The 19,876-nt window shown below is 39.2% G+C and overlaps 1 protein-coding gene across 6 annotated transcripts in view; it reads right to left on the reverse strand.

Moving 5' to 3' along the window:
* Nucleotides 1–19,876, reverse strand: part of LOC109036384 (serine/threonine-protein kinase ICK) — a 40,476-nt gene that overhangs the window by 9,606 nt on the left and 10,994 nt on the right. For all 6 annotated transcript variants that reach the window (XM_019050571.2, XM_019050573.2, XM_072306181.1 and 3 more), the window contains exons 2-5: nucleotides 18,050–18,233; nucleotides 13,611–13,665; nucleotides 9,508–9,629; nucleotides 7,873–8,257 (exon numbers count right to left, since the gene is read on the reverse strand). In XM_019050571.2, coding sequence (XP_018906116.1) covers nucleotides 7,873–8,257; nucleotides 9,508–9,629; nucleotides 13,611–13,665; nucleotides 18,050–18,150 — 663 coding nt within the window. In that variant the 5' untranslated portion in view covers nucleotides 18,151–18,233. The remainder of the gene's footprint in view (nucleotides 1–7,872; nucleotides 8,258–9,507; nucleotides 9,630–13,610; nucleotides 13,666–18,049; nucleotides 18,234–19,876) is intronic.

Genomic DNA, 19,876 nt, shown 5'->3' on the forward strand with positions numbered 1-19,876 from the left:
TGCATAATTCAGGAGACCCGCTATCACGACCGATACTTTCACGCTATAACCGACGGTAACAACTCCTGTCGAAAGCCGAAAGCTTTAAATTTTAACTCGGTGGCGCGGTGCGGGGGGCACATCAGCGTTGCCGCCCTGAAGCGTTGAAGAAAATATTTTAACAAAAAACTGTTTATCCATGAGCTGGGTTTAAAATATCAAATGTTTCTCACACAACAATGAATGAAAAACAATGGCTCGATATGTTACAGGGCAAAAAAGCACAGAATATAGACGGCAAGGCTTAAAATTTCAAAGATTAAAAGTTCGGGACGTTTTGGGGTCCTAATAACCAATATATTCTATGACGTCTTCGGCTTGAAATTTGAATTAGGAAACGTATCTCGTGGAAGCCTAATAGGATTGAGTTCAACAGAAATGCACCATGTCATATTTGGGGGGGGGGGGGGGGGGGTTCGGAAGTACCTAGTTTTGAATTCAAATAGTCGCAAATTTTCCTCCGTCCAAATCAAGTTAAATTCATTCATCTTCTGTCACAGAATCATCATCATTATTAAACAGATTCAACTATCTTTGTCTATCTTATTCTTTGTCTATCTGTGTCTTTGATGTAAAAAATTTTTACTAAAAATAGTTACTAATCATCTAAAAGTTAAAAATTAATTAATATCAAATTATTTAAAAATTCAATTAAATACAAGCTGGAAAAGTCATATTTTAATATAAGTAAAGATTATAGTCTTCTACCTTTTGTATCAGGGTTAGTCAAGAAAAATATTTTGAACGCGAAAGAAATCATTAGGCATTGTTGTTAACATTGAGTCTCACGGAGGAATAAAACTTGAAACCTCTTTTTGTCGGTTAGACTTAATACAACTTGTTGCGTTCTTATTAAATTCGGTCCAATGTGTGTTCTCTATTGTAGTTCGCTCTCTATGGGAATCCGAAAATCCGATTTTTCGATGGAACTCGAAAAAAAATCACTCTACAGGCAAACTTGCCCGAACTCCGGTCCCCTTTTCCTTGGGCAGTCACACGTGAAGGACACTGAAAAAAAATTTCTCGGTGTTTTTACCAAGGTCCGTTGGTACCTTTACCATCTCACTCTTTTTACCAATTATTGGTAATTTTACCAAGACAGACTGGTAAGCTTACCTAAAAACCGGTATTTTTACTGTTTTTTTTTTTCAGGTAAGAATACTACTGTTATTGGTAATCAATTCCCGGTAACTTTGCCATTTTATCTCGGTAATTCTACCACAGTCGATAAAAAATATTGGCGTTTTTACCAAGGTCCAGTAAAATTACCGAGAAAGTTCAATAATTTTACCGAGATTTCTCGGTAAAATTACCAATTCCATATATTACCCTTTTCTTAGTAAATACACCGAGATTTTTTTTCAGTGAAGTGGCAACTCTGCGACGTCGAGTTTTGCATGTCTCAAGAGCCCAGCTATGACGCGTTGCTAGCCTACATATCTCAACTTTATCAGCAAATTCCGCCCCTTCTGGAGGGTTGCTCGCTCCTCTTAATCACCGCTGTTTTTAGTTTTTATTAGTCGAGCGGTCAGCGACTTGGCGATTTAAATAAATTCTCGCCTCCCCTCTTTTGCTCGGAAATCGTGCTTCTCAGGTGAGAGCATTATAACTGGCTTGGGGTATTGACCTCTCCTTGAACCAAGGTCTATTCCACCAATCAGGTTTAGCTTTGAGAACTGAGCTTAAGATAGATTAAAACACCCCTTTCGTCCATGTTCAACATTCAGCCGCGTTAATGAGTCTCATGCTTATCCTTTCAAGGCATAGCTTCATGAATGGGTCAGTTGAGCTGGTCACAGAATCGTGTTTTGATGCTTGATTCTTGCGGATCGACTAAAAATTATAAGATTTGTCCAAACAGCATCCTGCTACTTTGAATATTAACCGAGACATCGCGCCTTGAAAAACTCGATTTATGACGTCATTCACCGCGATATGTTATGCATGATCGCGGTGGATGACGTCAAAAACCTAACTTTTTAAAGGACGATTCCTCGGTTAATATTCAACGTAGACAGTAGCTGTTTGGACGAATCTTCTTATTTTTAAATAATCTAATGGAGAATTTACAAGGGTCTGAAATCTGATGAATTTCGTGTTCAAGTGGAATCAACTGAGTGAGCTGAACACGAAGATACCCTTGATTCATAAAATTGAGCAATTATTAGAGGAGGCATGAAAAAATAACCGATTCTGCTAAAAGACATGTGTTGAATGGGAAATTCCGCCAGATGGCGTTATAAAGAGGCACATTTTCTCACTTTTAAATAAATTTTCCTCCAAATTACCATGTCACAAAAAAAGTATGAGAAATACTGCGAACTCAGCTCATTAGGCACTTTCAGATGAGCAAATGTGTGTGCACATTCTCCAACATTGGTCAAGGTAAAATCATGAACATATTCTAGTTGGAAGGTAAGTTGGAAGATCAGGACTACTTGCGCTGTAGCAACTGGTACTTAGATGACATTCATAAGTGTATAAGTGACCGATTTTTTTATACATTTACACTGGTTCGTGTGGCACCCTGATTTGCATTTTTACATATAGTCCATTGGACGGATCCCGAAGCCCCCTCCCCCTCGATCCCCTCAATATTGAGGCGTCTTTGCATACCTTCCATTAAGGCCCTCTCTTCTTCCAGACTGGGTACCGCCCATGCTGCATATCCAAGTCATAGACAGAAAAAAGGAAGTGGTCGCATGCATCACAAATAGACTGCGTTCAGCAAAAAGGAACCAAGCCACATAAGGTGTTGTTAAAGTTAATTGGACACTTTTATCTTTATATAAAAACGGTTGTGCGGATTTTTTTTGTAAATTCCAGGGAACTTTCTGCATAGTGCAGAGCAAATTCCTTAAAATTCTCAAAAAAATCCGCAAAAACGTTCTCTTACAAAAATTTAAATTGCACAGTTAAATTTGGCGATAGTTGATGTGGCTTGGTTCCTTTCTGCTAAACGCACTTCAATCGCCGAGTTTCACATAAAAACGGTTGTGTCCGACTAGGACACAACTAGAGTCCCTTCATACTGAGAGTCAAGACGACACCCCCTCATGGAGTCATAAACGGGAATCAAGAGTGGCGGTAGCCACCCCCGGTCGAGGAAAATGACGTCCTACTAAAGTCCCGATAACAAACGGGTGGCCCGACACTCTTAGTCACAGGCAACTCCCTTAACTTGAAAATTGATTCGGTTGCCATTCGACTGCAGCCCAAACGACGGCACGGATTTCTACGATCTTGGTGTCTACGGACGCATCTCAATTAGGACTACAAAGTGGAAGAGTTTCAATAAGATCCATTGAGTTTTCAAAAAGTTATAAGCACTTAATGACCCAAAACAAGGAAAATTTTACTTTTTACTTTGCCGGGTAAATTTGAATTTCAAGAATCCAGGGTACTGAGAAAGTCACTCAAACTCCGCGATAACGGTAAACCTTAGACCCATAAAAGTGTGGTACCTAAAGAATCGTCATGTTACCGTGTCCACGGGTTTTTTACAGTTTTGTAACATTCCTAGTGATCTTAAAGAGAAATTACGGAAAATACGACTAAACTGCCCGTCATGACCATCTTTAACAACAGATTTCTCGCTTACCCCGGCCGCGGATTGTAATGGAGCCTATATAAAGGGCACTCCGTGAAGATGTGAGGATTTCATTTTGCCACATAAAAAAGCGCTTTATCTCACGGATAATCCAGCATCCGCTTACATCCTTCAAAATTTTAGCTATAATTTTTGAATTTAGAAAAAAACCAGTAATATAATGGTTTCAACGCCATTGGTTCATTCTGTTCAGGTTCGTCCGAGTTTCGGGAACGAAATTCCTGTCGTCGTTATCAACCTCCATCTACTGTATTTATTTGTGAATAATGAACAGATGTAATTTAAAAGTTCAATTCATTTTAGATCCTAACTAATATTACACACTTATATTATTACGCCCACTTTTATCCCGATACACTACTTCATTGGTTTCTTAAAAATCTCAAGTGAATTTCTGGTCGGTCGTTGCCAATCTCTTTAACTATTTGTGAATAGATTTACCTAATTTGGATCAGAGTTTAATTCTTTGTAGATGCTAACTACTATATTTACATACTCATATTATTACGTCTCACGTGTTCTACTGGAGCCCGATATACTATACCTTAGTTTCTCTTAAAATTTTCAAGTGGTATCTTTATTTTATTGAACGAAAATGTGACAAATTTTTAAGTGAGGTTATGTCGTCATGTTTATGTCAGTACCTGACCTAAGCGATAGATGTAATTCAGGTAAATTACGTTAACGAAAATCACACCGAAATTGTGCCAAACTCTAAAGAGGAAGCAGCATTTACATCACAGAATGCATGCTCGTGACTAAAGTCTAAAAATTACTGGAATATGAGCCTCGGCCTTCACATGCGACTGTCACTGAACTTCGACCAAAATTTATTCGCTCTATATACTTGCCATCAACCTATGTGCTCTAGGAGTGATTATGCTTCTCTGAAGTGTATGTTTATTTACAATAAGAACATGTTTCCTTCATGATTTATCTTGGAATCCTCCTATCTCTTCTACCCGTTCTTGTTACGCGTGGCTTGCGAACCTGAGTATGTGAGGCACAATTCCCATCCCTTTTCGGAACAGTTCAATCATAGGTCAACTTAATGTCACATAATCAAAGGTCTTTGACTGTGAGCATTTGCTCAAATGGTTTCTTCTGATCGCTTTTGATTTTGCGTCAGGAGTTGTTAGAAACGTCATTTTGCCCAACAATGTATAACAAGGTCGTTTAATGCATAGGTATTGTACCCGTTTTATTCTCATAATTTCATAAGTTAATGATAAAAATACAATGAAGGCTTCATTTTACTTGCATAAATTGCTGTGTGAAATGGGTGCGTCCATCCCTCCTCTATTTAAAAGAGTAACAGAATGTATCGCCCCATCTGTTTAGAGGACTTCAGTATTAAGATACGTAGGTACGTGTTCCTGTCCTAGTTCCATTGCAATAAGTGTGATCGTAGTTAATCAAGGCTAAATACAATTAGTTACCCCCATGGTATCATGTAATCATAAATGCCTCTCCACTCTTACCAACTAGGTGCGTGCATATCCTCCGATCAAGAGATGGAGATTGCCGTCTCAGTAGGTACGAGGGTGAGCCTACGAACCCAGGTATGGTTGACCGATAAGTACCGCTTTGGCCTCTCACATTCAGATGAGCCTTTTTTTCTAAATGAACTCATGCCAATACTTAGATCTCCAGACTTATTTGCTGCATTAAGAACACAATAAGATAATTAAATTAAATAGGTCAAGTCAGTTGTCAAATCTTTATACCAAGTGCAGGTACCAACATAATTTTTTGTCATTGGTGTGGACAAAGGACACTAGCTGCAATGCAGCGATTCATAGATTCAATTGTTCCCAACCGATCCGTGATTTGGCATCACTCCTTTGGATAAAAAGATCACGATATTTCCATTATTATTAATTAAAAACATCATTTAATTTGACAACAGTTCTGTGTGCGTTTCCCACTGTCTGAAGTTCAGTAAAAATAAGGACTCAATTGTGGTGGCCACATTCTTCATGATGCAGTTAGAGTTACTTCTCAACCATGAACCCATGAACACCTGCAGATTCGTTTCAGAATCAGCATTGGTGCTGCTCTCTCGCGGCTAACGCCGAAACCCTAGTTTTTCACTTTCACTTTTCTCCACCAGTAGCGCTGTGTGAACCCGACGGCACTTATCATCATTGTGGCTTATGGAGAAATTAAGAACTACTTGTGTTTTTTTCGACATTTTTTAATTCAATCATCATTAATTTTTGCAAATTTTGCTGCCAAACGGGTAGTTAAAGCCATAGTGAATCCATTAATGTATCATACTCTTGAATAATATTCCAAAAAGGAAGTAAATTGAGTCTTAAACCAAGTGTGAACCGACAAGCATTTCTTATCACGGCGGCTTACGGGAAAAGCAACGACTGCTTGTGTTTTTTCGACATTTTTAAGTCAATCGATATTAATTTGTGTAAATTTTGCTATAAAATAGATGGTCAAAGCCATAATAAATCCATTCATGTTATGATTACTCCTGGATTTTATTCATATAGGGATTTAATTTCTGACTTATACAAAGTGTGAACCAAACCGGCATTCTAACATGGTGCGCTTATGGAAGAAATCAACAACACTGCTTGTGTTTTTTCGACGCTTCGGTTTTGCTAGTTCTTCGTACAGCCAGACCTTTAGGTACTTATTCACCCAAAAACGACCTGATATAAACTACAAAAACCCTCAAAAACATTTTTTCGGGCAAAAAATCCGGTCGAGGAAATTGACGTGTCACTTCCTTTTCAAGTATAAGATAGGCAAAAACCTTTGATGAATTCCCAAGGTCCACTAAGACTAATAATCATCAAAAAGTTCAAAAAAAAAATAAATCCCTTGCCAAAATAAATAAAAAAAAAACCGATTTTGAGATAAATCCCTCGAATGAACTTGAAATCACAAAATCGGTCGAGGATGTCAACTGAAACTTTTCCCCCTTTAATTATGAGCTCCGCAACAAGCGTGACTCGCTTGTACCTTTTCATACACGAGCCGCACGAATTCATCTCTTCTTCTCTCCTCTCCTTCCGTCCATGGACAGAGGTCCAAAATTTTTCGGATTTACTGACGCGACCGGCTGCGGCTCGGTGCGTAAACATGGGTGGATTATACTAAGATTACACATAAGTCAGAGAGAAACACGTACAACCTGTCGACTTAAGTGGGGCTCATTCCGTGAAGGGACTCAACTCCTCCACTATAACAATTCCACTAATAATTTTGCGATTCAGAAATCCCCTCACTTGTCCGGACCTAACGTGTCTGTCGAAATGTCATCCAATGGTACAGATGTATTTTATACTTAACTGATAGAGTATAAGAACAATTATTACTTACAACCTACCTACCGTCCAAAGCAAATGGTAAGCTCCCTTAAAAAAAAAATCCATGTTTCAGATGAATCATGTTTCGAAAAAGTCTAACATGTGGTTATGGAAAAATGGGTCGACTGGTGAAATTGCAACCGACTTGAAGCCGACATCAGGGATGATAAGAAGGCACCGATTCACTGAGAGCATCGAGCCGCAGCCGGTCGCGTCAGTAAATCCGAAAAATTTTGGACCTCTGTCCATGGACGGAAGGAGAGGAGAGAAGAAGAGATGAATTCGTGCGGCTCGTGTATGAAAAGGTACAAGCGAGTCACGCTTGTTGCGGAGCTCATAATTAAAGGGGAAAAAGTTTCAGTTGACATCCTCGACCGATTTTGTGATTTCAAGTTCATTCGAGGGATTTATCTCAAAATCGGTTTTTTTTTATTTATTTTTGGCAAGGGATTTATTTTTTTTTTTGAACTTTTTGATGATTATTAGTCTTAGTGGACCTTGGGAATTCATCAAAGGTTTTTGCCTATCTTATACTTGAAAAGGAAGTGACACGTCAATTTCCTCGACCGGATTTTTTGCCCGAAAATGTTTTTGAGGGTTTTTGTAGTTTTAAAGATTACAGAAATTGAGCGTTTTTTGTAATCTTCGATCGGCCCAGTCTCAAATTCCTTTCTCCGTTCCTTCTCTCATTCCGTTTGTTCCTTGCCGAACCCCTAATTCCCCGGTCCATTCCAGATTATAATCTTTGCAATCGGTGAAAGTGTAATCTTTATTCCCGTTTGTGACACTGTGAAGGCCTAAAATACGGGAACCAATCAGAAATGGATTCACATTGTCTTGACTCTCAGTATAAAGGGACTCTAGACACAACTGTCCGGTCTGTGTATGACTGACCTTGTCCGGCGTTCCGAGGATGGAGCAAATCTTGAAGATCTGGTCGATCTCGCTGTTGCCGGGGAAGAGGGGTCGGAGGGTGTAGAGTTCGACCATGATGCAGCCGACGGCCCAGAGGTCGATGGGGCTGTTGTAGGTGGTCGAGTGAAGGAGGACCTCCGGAGCACGGTACCAACGGGTGGACACGTAGTCCGTGTAGGGCGGCCGGGAGCGGACCTCCCGCGCCAGCCCGAAGTCGGCGATCTTGATCAGCTCCGGGCCGCAGCACAGCAGGTTCTCCGGCTTCAGGTCCCGGTGGAAGAACCCGTGCCGGTGCATGAACGACAGCCCCTGTAGCACCTGGTACAGCATGTTCCGTATCACAGGCTCCGGGAATAGCCGATCCCTGGAAACAAAGAATACACTGAAAACAAAATCTCGGTGTATTTACTAAGAAAAGGGTAAAATTACCAAGAATTCAGGGTTCTATTTGATCCCAGTTTTTTCTTGGTAAAATTACCATTTATGGAATTGGTAATTTACCGAGAAATCTCGGTAAAATTATTGAACTTTCTCGGTAATTTTACTGGACCTTGGTAAAAACGTCAATATTTTTAATCGACTGTGGTAGAATTACCGAGATGAAATGGCAAAGTTACCGAGAATTGATTACCAATAAAAGTGGTATTCTTACCTGAAAAAAACAGTAAAAATACCGGTTTTTAGGTAAGCTTACCAGTCTGTTTTGGTAAAATTACCAATAATTGGTAAAAAAAAGTGAAATGGTAAAGGTACCAACGGACCTTGGTAAAAACGCCGATAATTTTTTTTCAGCGTAAAGTTACGGAAAAAACGTAAAGGCTTTCTTGACACTCAGCGTGCACATTTTCAATCATGGTCTGATCTGCCGTGATAGCGAAGAAAGCCGTACCTCTTAAATTTTGGAAAGCGAGTTCCCTTTAAAATTAATCTAATCTCGTTTAAATGAAATCTGTGAAATAGCTAAGACAGCAAAATTCGCCAAAAATGACGTAGATTTGGACGAAACAGCCATTTAGCCAGCTATCATGGCAGTAATGGACATATCGTCGCTCCCTTGGCGTATAAGGGAGTATCTTGATTTCTGCATGAGCTCCAGAAAGCATGGATTTACATGTAAAACAAGGCTCACGTGGAAACCGAGGTACGTCTTTAGTCGGAGGGGCGACGATAATATTGCGTCCGATGAGATCGCATCCAAAGGCGGATTCAGCAAGTTGGCAATATTGTTTTATTTTTTCCAATTTAACTTGTGTTCAGTAATCGATTCTTGTTCACATGTTTAAATGGAGATATAGCAATGTTGCCAATTGCTGGATCTGCCAATGGCTACATCAGAAATAGAGAGAAAGAAAAGCAGAAGAAGAGGGGCTCGTCATACAACTCGCTTGTTCCATTTTGACCACGCGTATATAGCCTCTGTCTAAAATCCAATTTTTAGCCATCAATAAATGTTTTGTTGAATATTTTCATTGGTGCAGATATTTAATGCACAAGCTACAAAAACATGAATCATTCATGATAGATTTGAATGGAGGAAAAAGATTTTTACCGAAGTTCGAAAAGTGCAACACATAGGTGGTTAAAAATGAAAGTGAGAAAGAAAAAAACACGTACCTTTCTTTCATAAGTTGATATAAATTCTCTTTCATGTACTCGAAAACGAAGTACAGGGTGTCATTTTCACGAATCACTTCCTTTAATTTCACCAAATTTGCATGACTTAGTTTCTTCAAAGACTGAAAATCAAATAGAGAGAAGATTCATTTGTAAAAGAAATTGAAACATTAAAATACTCTGCTTTGTACTGAATTTCGGTATTTTTTAAAGATGTAGTATTTGCTCGCCAGTACCTATATCGATCTACAGACTGGAAATGCCTAGGGCAGTTAATTTGGTTTAGTTTTCTTCTCAGTGTCAGCAAATGCACTAAAAACTTGAATGCATAATTTTAAAAAAATATTTTTGCTTTGCAAAAAACCCTTCCTTTAGCAAAATTTATTTAGATGCATAGCGATTTATTTCATAAAAATGAAAGGATAAAGAAAGCGTTGTCTCACGTGTATAGGATTCTTATACAATTTGACGAATTTTAAAATTTTCATTGATAACACATCGACCTGGACACTGCGATACCACGTATCTCGTCTGGGTTGTTTGAAAATCTCGACTTTCTTTTTATTTTTTTGAAAGAGAACAAATATTATCATGCCTTGTAGTCTTCACGGAGTGTTCTTCGCACAGAGGAAAAATATCACGGAAGATTTCAGTAATTGACTCTGTCTATTTTACCTTGTAAAAAATAAAGTATGATAGGGAGTCTGCAGCGTCGCAACCCGAAATACATGGTCTGGTGATCTCACCGTGGATATGCCATTTTCTATAAGGCCTTGTCCACACGAGCGCGGTTCGCGGAACTTAGTTCCGGGAATTAGTTCTCCAAACCCCGAAACTTCCCGCAAACTCCAAGCTTCTGCGCCTCTCTCTCTCTCTCTCCCTCTTTTCTCTCTCTCTCTTTTCTCTCTCTTTTTTTTGCTTTCGTTTGTTAGGTCCTTTCTGTCTTTACGTTTGTTTTTACTACTCTCGCGGCCGTAGTAGTCTATTATTTTTCAATAATTGTATAGTTTTATATTGAAGTCCCGGTTTCACTTCGGGCGAACTCGTGTGGACAGCATGCCTCGTTTAAGGAACAAGTTTCGGGAAACTGAGAAGTTCGTCGAATAAGTTCCTCGAACCACGCTCGTGTGGACAGAGCCTAATTTCAAAAGAAAATTTTTACTTGGATTAAAAACAAGCAAAACTATTTTTATTTGTCTTCCCTCTTGCTTACTTCAATAATTCATCCTGATTCCGTGAGCTCTCTAGGCCTCGGATTTGTCATCGATTTCCGTGAAAGGGTGAAATTCCGTCATTAATATCATTAGTACACGAGCCTTGGTAGGCTAACCAAAGTTCAGGGTCTCGGAGGGAGTTTTAGGTGTCGGTTGCGTGACCGATGCGTTGTTGAAAGTGCTCTCATCAATTAGAGCGCCTACGCGACCTACGAAACGCCTCGCTGGCGCGCCGGCTTTTACAACAAATTATCTCCGCCGTCACTTTTTCATTTAACTCCTTCAAAAATCCACGTCTTAGTGAAACTTTTGAACTTGGAACACCTCTTGAGCCGTTTCGCCTGTTTCCTGAGATGCTTCAACTTACTAAGCAGCCAACGAGGAAATGAGGTTGAAACAATCGCGCTTCTTGGGTGCGATTTTAAGACCACGGAAAAAGGAATGATAGATTAAATCATACTTATTTACCAGCACTAACCAAGGAATTTGATCGATTATACCATCTCTTAGGTAGAGATAAATCAAACATTGGCTTTGCCAGCGGTTTGGTTGACTTAACCTTATTGCTTGGTTGACGCTAAAACGCCAAAATCGGCGATAAAAAAGGTTTTCTTCCGCGCGTGTTCAATCACTTAACTTCAGTCGATCTAGAAAAGACATAAATTTGACCGATGCTTGACGAAAATGTTCAAAATGTCCTTTACGGAATGTCCAAATGCGATTATCTCCAGGTTAGTTCTAAGTTTTGCACGGTAAGTCAGGCACATCAGTGGCGGTGAGGTATTTACGGAATAATTACAATAAAAAATAACGTGACCTATACCTAGCGCACAAAGCCGCGATGCAAGATGCAACTATTCGACCTTCTGAGCATGGCACAGTATCACTCTAAATCGAAGGCGAACTTAACGTGCCAACTCGTCAGGCTAAAGTTGCTGGATTTTGAGGAATCACAATAAAAATGAACGAGATTCATAGTTAGCGCACGGGAGCGCGATGCAACTATTCAACCACCTGAGCGGGCACAGTATCGCTCAAAATTGAAGGCGGACTTAACGCACCAACTCATTTGGCCTAATTTTAGTACTGATTAAAGTCGCTGGATTTTCAACTTCATCACTTCGAAGGCATTTCGTAGATACTTGGCCGACGCATGCTCCTATTCAAATTTCACAAGTGTAAACTAGCATTCAAAGCAATTTCAAGCAGGTTGCCAGGATCGCATCTGGCTCTGGCATGTCTGAACTCGGAGAAGGGCACCAAAACGCGAATATCCAATATTACAGAGGCCCATCTTTTTTTTTATTTTTTGGCTCGGGTTATCGTTATCTCTGCTGCCCTTTTGTGAAGAGACCCTTACTGAGGAGACCTTTGTGTCGCAGAGAATCTCTGTGATAAAAGGGTTACCTCGCAACAGAGAGACTTTTCTCGTTATTGGTTGTTCAGCGATGTTCGGAGTAATTTTCTCGTATCTACGAGCATAGTCACTCGCCTACCTCCCAATTTATTTAAGGAATTCTGATTAATTTCATTGGGTAGCCAGTTCACGAATTGGCTGATTTTCCGGCCATTCTGCGAAAATGATAATGTGACAAAATGGCGAAAAAACTGCCCATTCCGCAGAATGGCCGATTTTGTAAACGGAATGCAACGCCATCAAATCATGAGTATCGCCACTCAGTTTTAGTGCCGATTTTTCTTTTTGTTTATTTCGTTTCTTGTCTTGAATTGATAAAGAAAAAGCCGCTGTTAAAGCTTTGTGTAAAAAAAATGACAAACTTTAATAGCCTTTCTTCTGGACGCTCCCTTGAGAAGGCTCCTGCAATAAAAATGGCGGCAAAATCATGTGTAATAACATACACGAGAGCTTTCCAATAAACCCGATGAAATGGTTGCCGAACCGATGAATACTGTTAAATTTTACGTATGAATTAGGGTATGTTTGCATGCTCTATGACGGATTTTGGCAACCGCGCCCAGTAACAAGGAGGCGGAAACGGCTCCAAAAACAATGAGGAACTGCTGTTTCTATAAGCCTCTGCCATGACAAAGGCCCATAAAAAAAATCTACAATAAACAATAGGCGTATCGACCATTCAAATCATTGATGCCAGTTGTAGGGACGAAAAATCTCATCTAAACAAAGAGACCATATGAATATTCAGGATAGGGTTCATAAGTTCAAGTATCGTTCAGAAATTTGACGTATTTATGGTAAAAAGAACGATTTAAAAATTGAATTAAATCAAAATAAATTATGTACACAGGGTTATGGTTTATTTTGCTGTTACTCATCAGCACATAGTTCCAGTTAGCATAAATACATCTAGTTTCAAAGTATTGACCAAAGTCGGTCTAACTCCACTAAACTTTTTTCGGCTATCGCGAAAATGTTCTTTGCAATCTAGAGAAAAGTCACAAACTGCTTAAAGGAATTATTTTTTTCTTGGTTTTTTAACTCGACCCTGCGATTTCTTGGACTAAAATCTTTTTCTGTGAATAACTGTGTGTATACAAAAAATCAAAATTTAATCAACTAATAATTGTGATTATTTTTTCCGCCGACTGATAATAGCTGGTAGCCAGCGTAGACGTCTCAGTTTTTTCTTAGATTTTTTGTTTTTTGTTCGATGTGTGTTTCATTTATTTGTTTCTTTCTTTTTTACCCTTTAACATAATGGGATTTAGTTTCATTCTGCTTAATTGAGTAAAAAAAAAACATGGCATGCTCTGAGCTGGCAACCCGATTATGTGAAGAATCACCGCGCATACGTCACTGATCGCGGTAGACAAATAAAATAGGGTTGCACAATTTCCGATAAACAATACGATAAATAGAGTCCACCAAAACTCGGTGATATTTGTTTAAACGTTGCCATGACTACGCACCTTCACCTCCCTCAGGTTCATCGCTTCCTCCCATGAGTAATACTTCCGCTTCATCCTGAAAAACAAGGTAAACACACCGGTTAAGGACAGTCATCGGACACTCAGCGGGAGAGGGATGAAAGCGCCCTCGTAGGGATGACACGGAAGCACATGTGGGCGGTTCTTTTATTGCAAGTGAGTCATCCCTCAGATCACGATAACTCAACGTTAGGGGCTGTGTTCATAGTCGTTTCTTGAACACCTCCTTCATTTTCCTTTCCGAAACCCCTTCTTTCCGAATAACTCCCCCACTTATAATCGTTGAATTTAAACTTCCGCTTTTTTCCCATCCAGCACAGTGGGTTGCCAGGAGTAGAGCCAGGGGGTCTTCAACCCCCCAACCCCCACCTTTTTCATTCTACAACCGGGAAAGTTTATCCAAAAAAGTCATTTTTCGTAATTTTCAGGATTTTTTTACATTTGGACCCATCCTTGATACCTACATTTTTGATTTACAAAAACTAAGAGGCACGCAATCTTTAGTTTTAATCCATTTGCACATCGATCTTTTAGAGTCAAATACGTCAAATTTTGAGTGTTTGGTTGCGCGTACACCTCGCTGCAGCACAATAAAAGCACAAAATGTAAAAGAAAAAATTAAAGTGCTTTGGAAATCATTAAATTTGACACGGAACCACCAATATTTAAAAAACACACATTATATGATTATTCTCCTTTGATAAATTGATACATATTTTTTTTCCATCAATTTAAATGAGAATAATCAATGCAGAGTGTGCAAACATTTCAAAATCATGAGTTAAAAAACGCAGACTATGCGAGTATAAATATTAAAGCCTAACAGAGCGGAGCGGCGTGCTGCCAGCGCGAGAGGCTCACTGGCGCCTACAAACCTAAGTGGATACTTCGCGCATTGCACAATGCTCGAAGTATCCACTTAGGTTTGAAGGCGCCAATGCGCGTTTTCCGCCCGCCGTCTCCATTAGACCAAACAGACAAAACAAAAAAAAAACAAGCAAACCCTCATTCTTCCAAGACATTTTACATTTTCATCCAAAAACGTCGTGAGCAATTGTCGTCTGTATTTACATGTGAGCCAATTAACTTTGGGTCTCAACTGGCACGTGGACCAAAACTCCCATGCCGAAAAAACGTGTGGACGTAGATTACTGGAAAAAACAGGCTGTGCGCGGACAAAGAATCGTTGACGAAATGTCCTATAACCCTAAACTTGTTTGTGTGTGTATGCAATGTCTGTATTACTGTTGGCTTGGCTATTTTCTTTTGACATAAATCTGCAGTCAAAATTCTCCAAATTCCTCTTCCTCTTGCTTTCTCCTCATTTCCCACTTTTTTCATTTTCTTTTATTCTCGTACTTTGAAGTGCGTGACGACCTATGCCCAGGCGTCCTGACAAGTCGTCAGCTCCCGTTTTGCAAATAGCATTGGGGGGGGGGGGGGGGGGGCTGATTCCTTGGCACGTAGTCTCCGCATACGCGTTGACCCAATGACGACTCTTGGAGTTGGCATCAGTGAACCTTGAACCTCGCTTATTTAAACGCATGGAAATCGATATTCATCAAATCAGACCAAATTCCCTGAAGTTGATTATTTACAATGGTTTTAAATTGAGGAAAAGCATTGCTGCCAACTTCCAAGAATTACCTCTGCGGTGATTATTTATCAGGCAATACCAATATCCCCCTCTACAATTTAGTAATGAGTTGGAATGATTTGCCACAGCAGGAAGAGGTAATAATAATAACATTGCGAGAAATAATACTTTTTCATTTTAAGAATTTAGGATTTTTTTTACCTGTAGATCCAACCTCCTCCCTCCCGAAAATTGACTGCAAATTCCCCATCAAAATATCCTGAACACACCACTGGGTACGGGTAGAGTCCCTTTATACTGAGAGCTAAGATAATGTGAATCCATTTCTGATTGGTTCCCGTATTTTAGGCCTCCACAGTGTCACAAACGGGAATAAAGATTACGTTTTCACCAATTGCAAAGATTATAATCTGGAATGGACCGGCGAACTACGGGTTCGGCAAGGAACAAACGGAATGAGAGAAAGAACGGAGAAAGGAATTTGAGAATGGGCCGATCAAAGATTACGAAAAACTTTTAATTTGTGTAATCTTTATTCCCGTTTGTGACTCCATGAGGCATGAGGGAGGGTTGTCTTAACTCTCAGTGTAAAGGGACTCTAGGTACGCGTAATTTAATTCTAATCGTCTCGAATGTACCATACTTTTTGATAAGTCCCATCCCTTCATAGCTCACATTAGTTCAACGCTCCTGTTTGACGTGGACAGAGGTGATAAAAAGTAAAAATAAGATATGACCTCCAGACAAATGGTTTTTTTCTGTTATCGCGCCCTTTTCGCAAAAGAGCGCGAATGCATCAATAATTCTACACGAACATGGGTTCGTGACGTGGTCACCCACTCTCGCCCACGTGACGCCCGACGTGACGAAATACGTTTCCTCAAATGAACCCAATTTTAGATCTCATCTATAAGTCAACCTATGCAAATAAGCAAATGTACTGGTCGTGCATTGTGAGTGATAGCCCGCCCGCGTCATTCGAGGGTGGTGCCGACAAGTGCACGTTAGGGTAGGTTCCCAACCACTGTTGCCGATTTTTGCATCTAATTTCTAATAAGGCGGTTGCACACGAGATACAGCCGACTGAAAAATTTCTTGATTTTTCCTCTCTTTTAGGAGAATATGCTGTATTTTCTAGCTTTAAATGTGGCTTGTGTTTCTTGAAAGTGATAAAATAGGAACGGAAATGTTGAAACGATACAATGGAGATACATGGTTTCGGACTTGGGCCATCGAAATGAGTTACTCTACAAGTCAACGCTCAAATTCGCCTCACGATTATTGATGACCAAAGAGTTGAGCAATTGATTTAGCAATCTAAACCTAATTTCCAAAAACTCGTCTGCAAAGTGTCCAGTCTGACTTTCATCAGTCATCATTTGTCGAATTTGATGCCCAACAAGTTGCTCATCACTCATCATTAGAGCGGATTGCACTGACCTCTGAATTGAAATTTTGCTTCACCCAAGTATAACGCTTAGAGTTTTAGTGAAAGATCTTTAAAACAGATATTGTCTTTGTGTGCAGCAGACCTATTTCACGACATGATTAACCAGGAAAATGAAGCAAAATTCTCACAAAGTGACAGCACTGTTGCAACAGCCCCCGCTTTGAAAATTAAGTTGCTGCGCTCGTGTGAGGAACGGGCTGAAGCACAGGGGTAGTTTTATTTTGAGGGCTCATATTCTGACTAATTGTCATGTCGTCACGGTCTACTGAATTTGTTTCCATAGAGACACACCTTAGAGAAAGCAGCGTAAGGTTATTGTTTTGCTTATTGATTTGTTGGAGGGTAAAATTCACCGAGTATATAAGTAGTGAAAGGTATGAGCAGTCGAGGTCATGGGTTTTTTTTAGAAGAAGATGAATATTTTAAGAAAACGCATCAACCCGAGCAGATGAGGTTTTACAAATAATTTGTGCTTTTTAAGATATGGACTGTTATTCAGACTCTCTTAAGAAGTTTTCACTTAAAAAAAAAAAAATAAAAAAAAAAAAAAAAAAAAAAAAAAAAAAAAATACGAAAAAAGGTAAGAAAGGAGAAGGAAAACAAAAAACTGTGCAGGTCACTGTGCGCATACGTCCATGAGGCCAAAAGAACTACGAGCAGCCCTTCATACATATGTGTGTACAATCGCATGAAAAGTAAGCTAAAATACGATCAAAAAAATAAGGAACAATGGCGTTGATGAAATTGAAAATGACTGAGTAATTGACAAAGACGCTTTAGGTTTTCTTTTCTCAGCTTTTTTTTAGCCTCGTTTCGCACATTTTACTTTGTTTTTCATTTTACTCATTAATTACTTAAAGCCCTCTTTGGTCTAATGCACAATATCAAAGAATCAACAAGAGGATATTGGACCAATCTTTTTTGCTACTTTATATAATTTTTCAGAATGGAACAATTGGACGTATTTCTATCAAACGGAACTATGTGCATTAAGACATGAGCCCTGAGACCCATAAGAATGCATGCATATCAGGGCTCACGTCATAATGCACATAGTTCCGTTTGACAGAAATACGTCCACTTGTTAGCGTTACGTCCGATAGAGTTAATCGTATTGGTCGAGCTGTTGAAGAAAGGTTCATCACTCAGATGGAGACATATTGATAGTGATTCTTTCTTCAATTTTACGAATGCTTCCGCGTATTTAATGAGGTGTTCTCCTGATTTTTCTTTTGATGGAAAAAAAAAGTGTATGACTATTATAATAGACTTGATCTTGTTTATACTAATTATGGTAGCTTAGGCTACATACATGGGAAAGGGGGGGAGTATATTTGTATGATTTATATAATGTTGAAATTTTAAGATATTTACCTTTTGATTGCTACTTTTTCACCCGTGTCGATTCTCTGGCCAAGGACGACGGAGCCGTAAGTCCCATCGCCCAACTGGTTCAGTGTGATGTACCGGTTCATTTTCTACTGCTAGTCCTTCGAAAGCTCCATCCTTAGGGCTTGATTCCGTGCTGCGGTCCAGTGACGGCGGCTCGTGAGCACCTCTGAAACAATAATAGATTATTTTAAGACTGGAATGAAACCCGTGCTACACACAGGAGGACTCCCACCATCAGCAATCACTGTGATTAATGATCAGTTACAAATTTTGTTCCTGTATTGTTATTTACCTACTTTTTCAAAATTAGAGAGTTGCGCTGGATTGATAAAAATGCTGAGATTATAGTGGTATTAACAATAGAATTTTTCTTGTAATACTTGCAAAGAATTGAATCATTATTTAACGGTCACTGTTTGTTAAAAACGTATAAATATTGATAAAGTTCATGAACGGCGAGTTGTTTTTACGGTTTTATTTCGTTTCAAAGGTATTCATTTTAATCATTACCAAAAAATTTTCAAAGCATATAGAATTCATTAAAATACATGTTAGACGTTTAAAAGCCATCTTTGAATCGTTTTAAAATCATTTATCAAAAGTTTTATGAACATAACTAAAAACAAGTATTAAAGTAGGCGCGGACCTGCTTTGAAATTTAAAAGGCCTAATACATATTTCTTTAGTATTTTAAATATTTGTAGCGGCAAATTATTGTAATCCCTTTCGAGAATCCAATTCTAAGGATATACACATGAATTTCACTCGAACTCAAAAAAGTGTCTCTTATATGATGCTTTGGTCGAGACTTCTTTAAACCTCACTTAATCAAGCCTTCAGAGCCTTCCCTCGGAAAGAGGCTGTTGGCTTAGAAATGACTATGTATACGACCCATCTTGTCTCTCGAAAAGCCTGGCTCTCGCATTTCCATTTAGAGCGAAGAAAGCTAGAGCGCCTGCAGCTTTGTGTATATGCAATACGGACATCCCTTGAGCTCGAATAGTTGCATCAAAGCGTTCGTGTATTGTCTTCTGCGCCGATGCGAGGGACATTTATATTTTGATCGATTGTGCCTTCTAAAATATTTTCCCCCGAGGAATAACCTCTGATTTTCTCCTCGAAACCTTGGTATTTAGCAAATTCAATAAAATTGCGAACAGAATTCTCAAGAAATTTACGGCAAAGTATTCGTGACTTTTTTACAATATTCATTTCAATTTGAAGAGTCTCAGCAGTATCCAAATCGAGGGCAAAGTCAGCAAATGAGTATGGGCATTGAAAAAGATTAAATAAGAGTATCCGATGATGTTATACTTCAGTTGAAATAAGCTAAGTAAAATATGGTAATGAAATTTTCTATAAATACTCTTAAATTAGCGTTGGAAATTCTCGAAAAATTCCAAAAGGGCCTGTGGTTCAATTCCTTAAGAAAATCTAGTAAATAAATAATGATGCGTAGAAATGTGTAACATTACAAGCGAAGACACACAATTTTCGACTCTGGCCAGGGCCGAATTAAGGGGGTGGCCACATGGGCCGCGGCCCATGGTGGAAAATTTTGCAATTTTTTTAAATGTGGGTGTAAAAAAAATCGGAATCAGAAAAAAAATTAGCAATGAGAAAAGGAGACAAACTCTCTCTTTCCTGATAGTATAGTAATTTTTAACTTTGTCGTTTTTTAGACTTTGGCGCAGAATTAAGACTAATAGAAAAACCGAACACGGAATTTGGTCTGGAACGGCGCGGCGCAGAGAGTAATGATGACGAGAACTTGAGATGAAATAGAGAAACCCTCGACGCAGCCGGCGC

This window comes from Bemisia tabaci, chromosome 1 (assembly GCF_918797505.1).
Source record: "Bemisia tabaci chromosome 1, PGI_BMITA_v3".
NCBI classification, from domain to species: Eukaryota; Metazoa; Arthropoda; class Insecta; order Hemiptera; family Aleyrodidae; genus Bemisia; species Bemisia tabaci.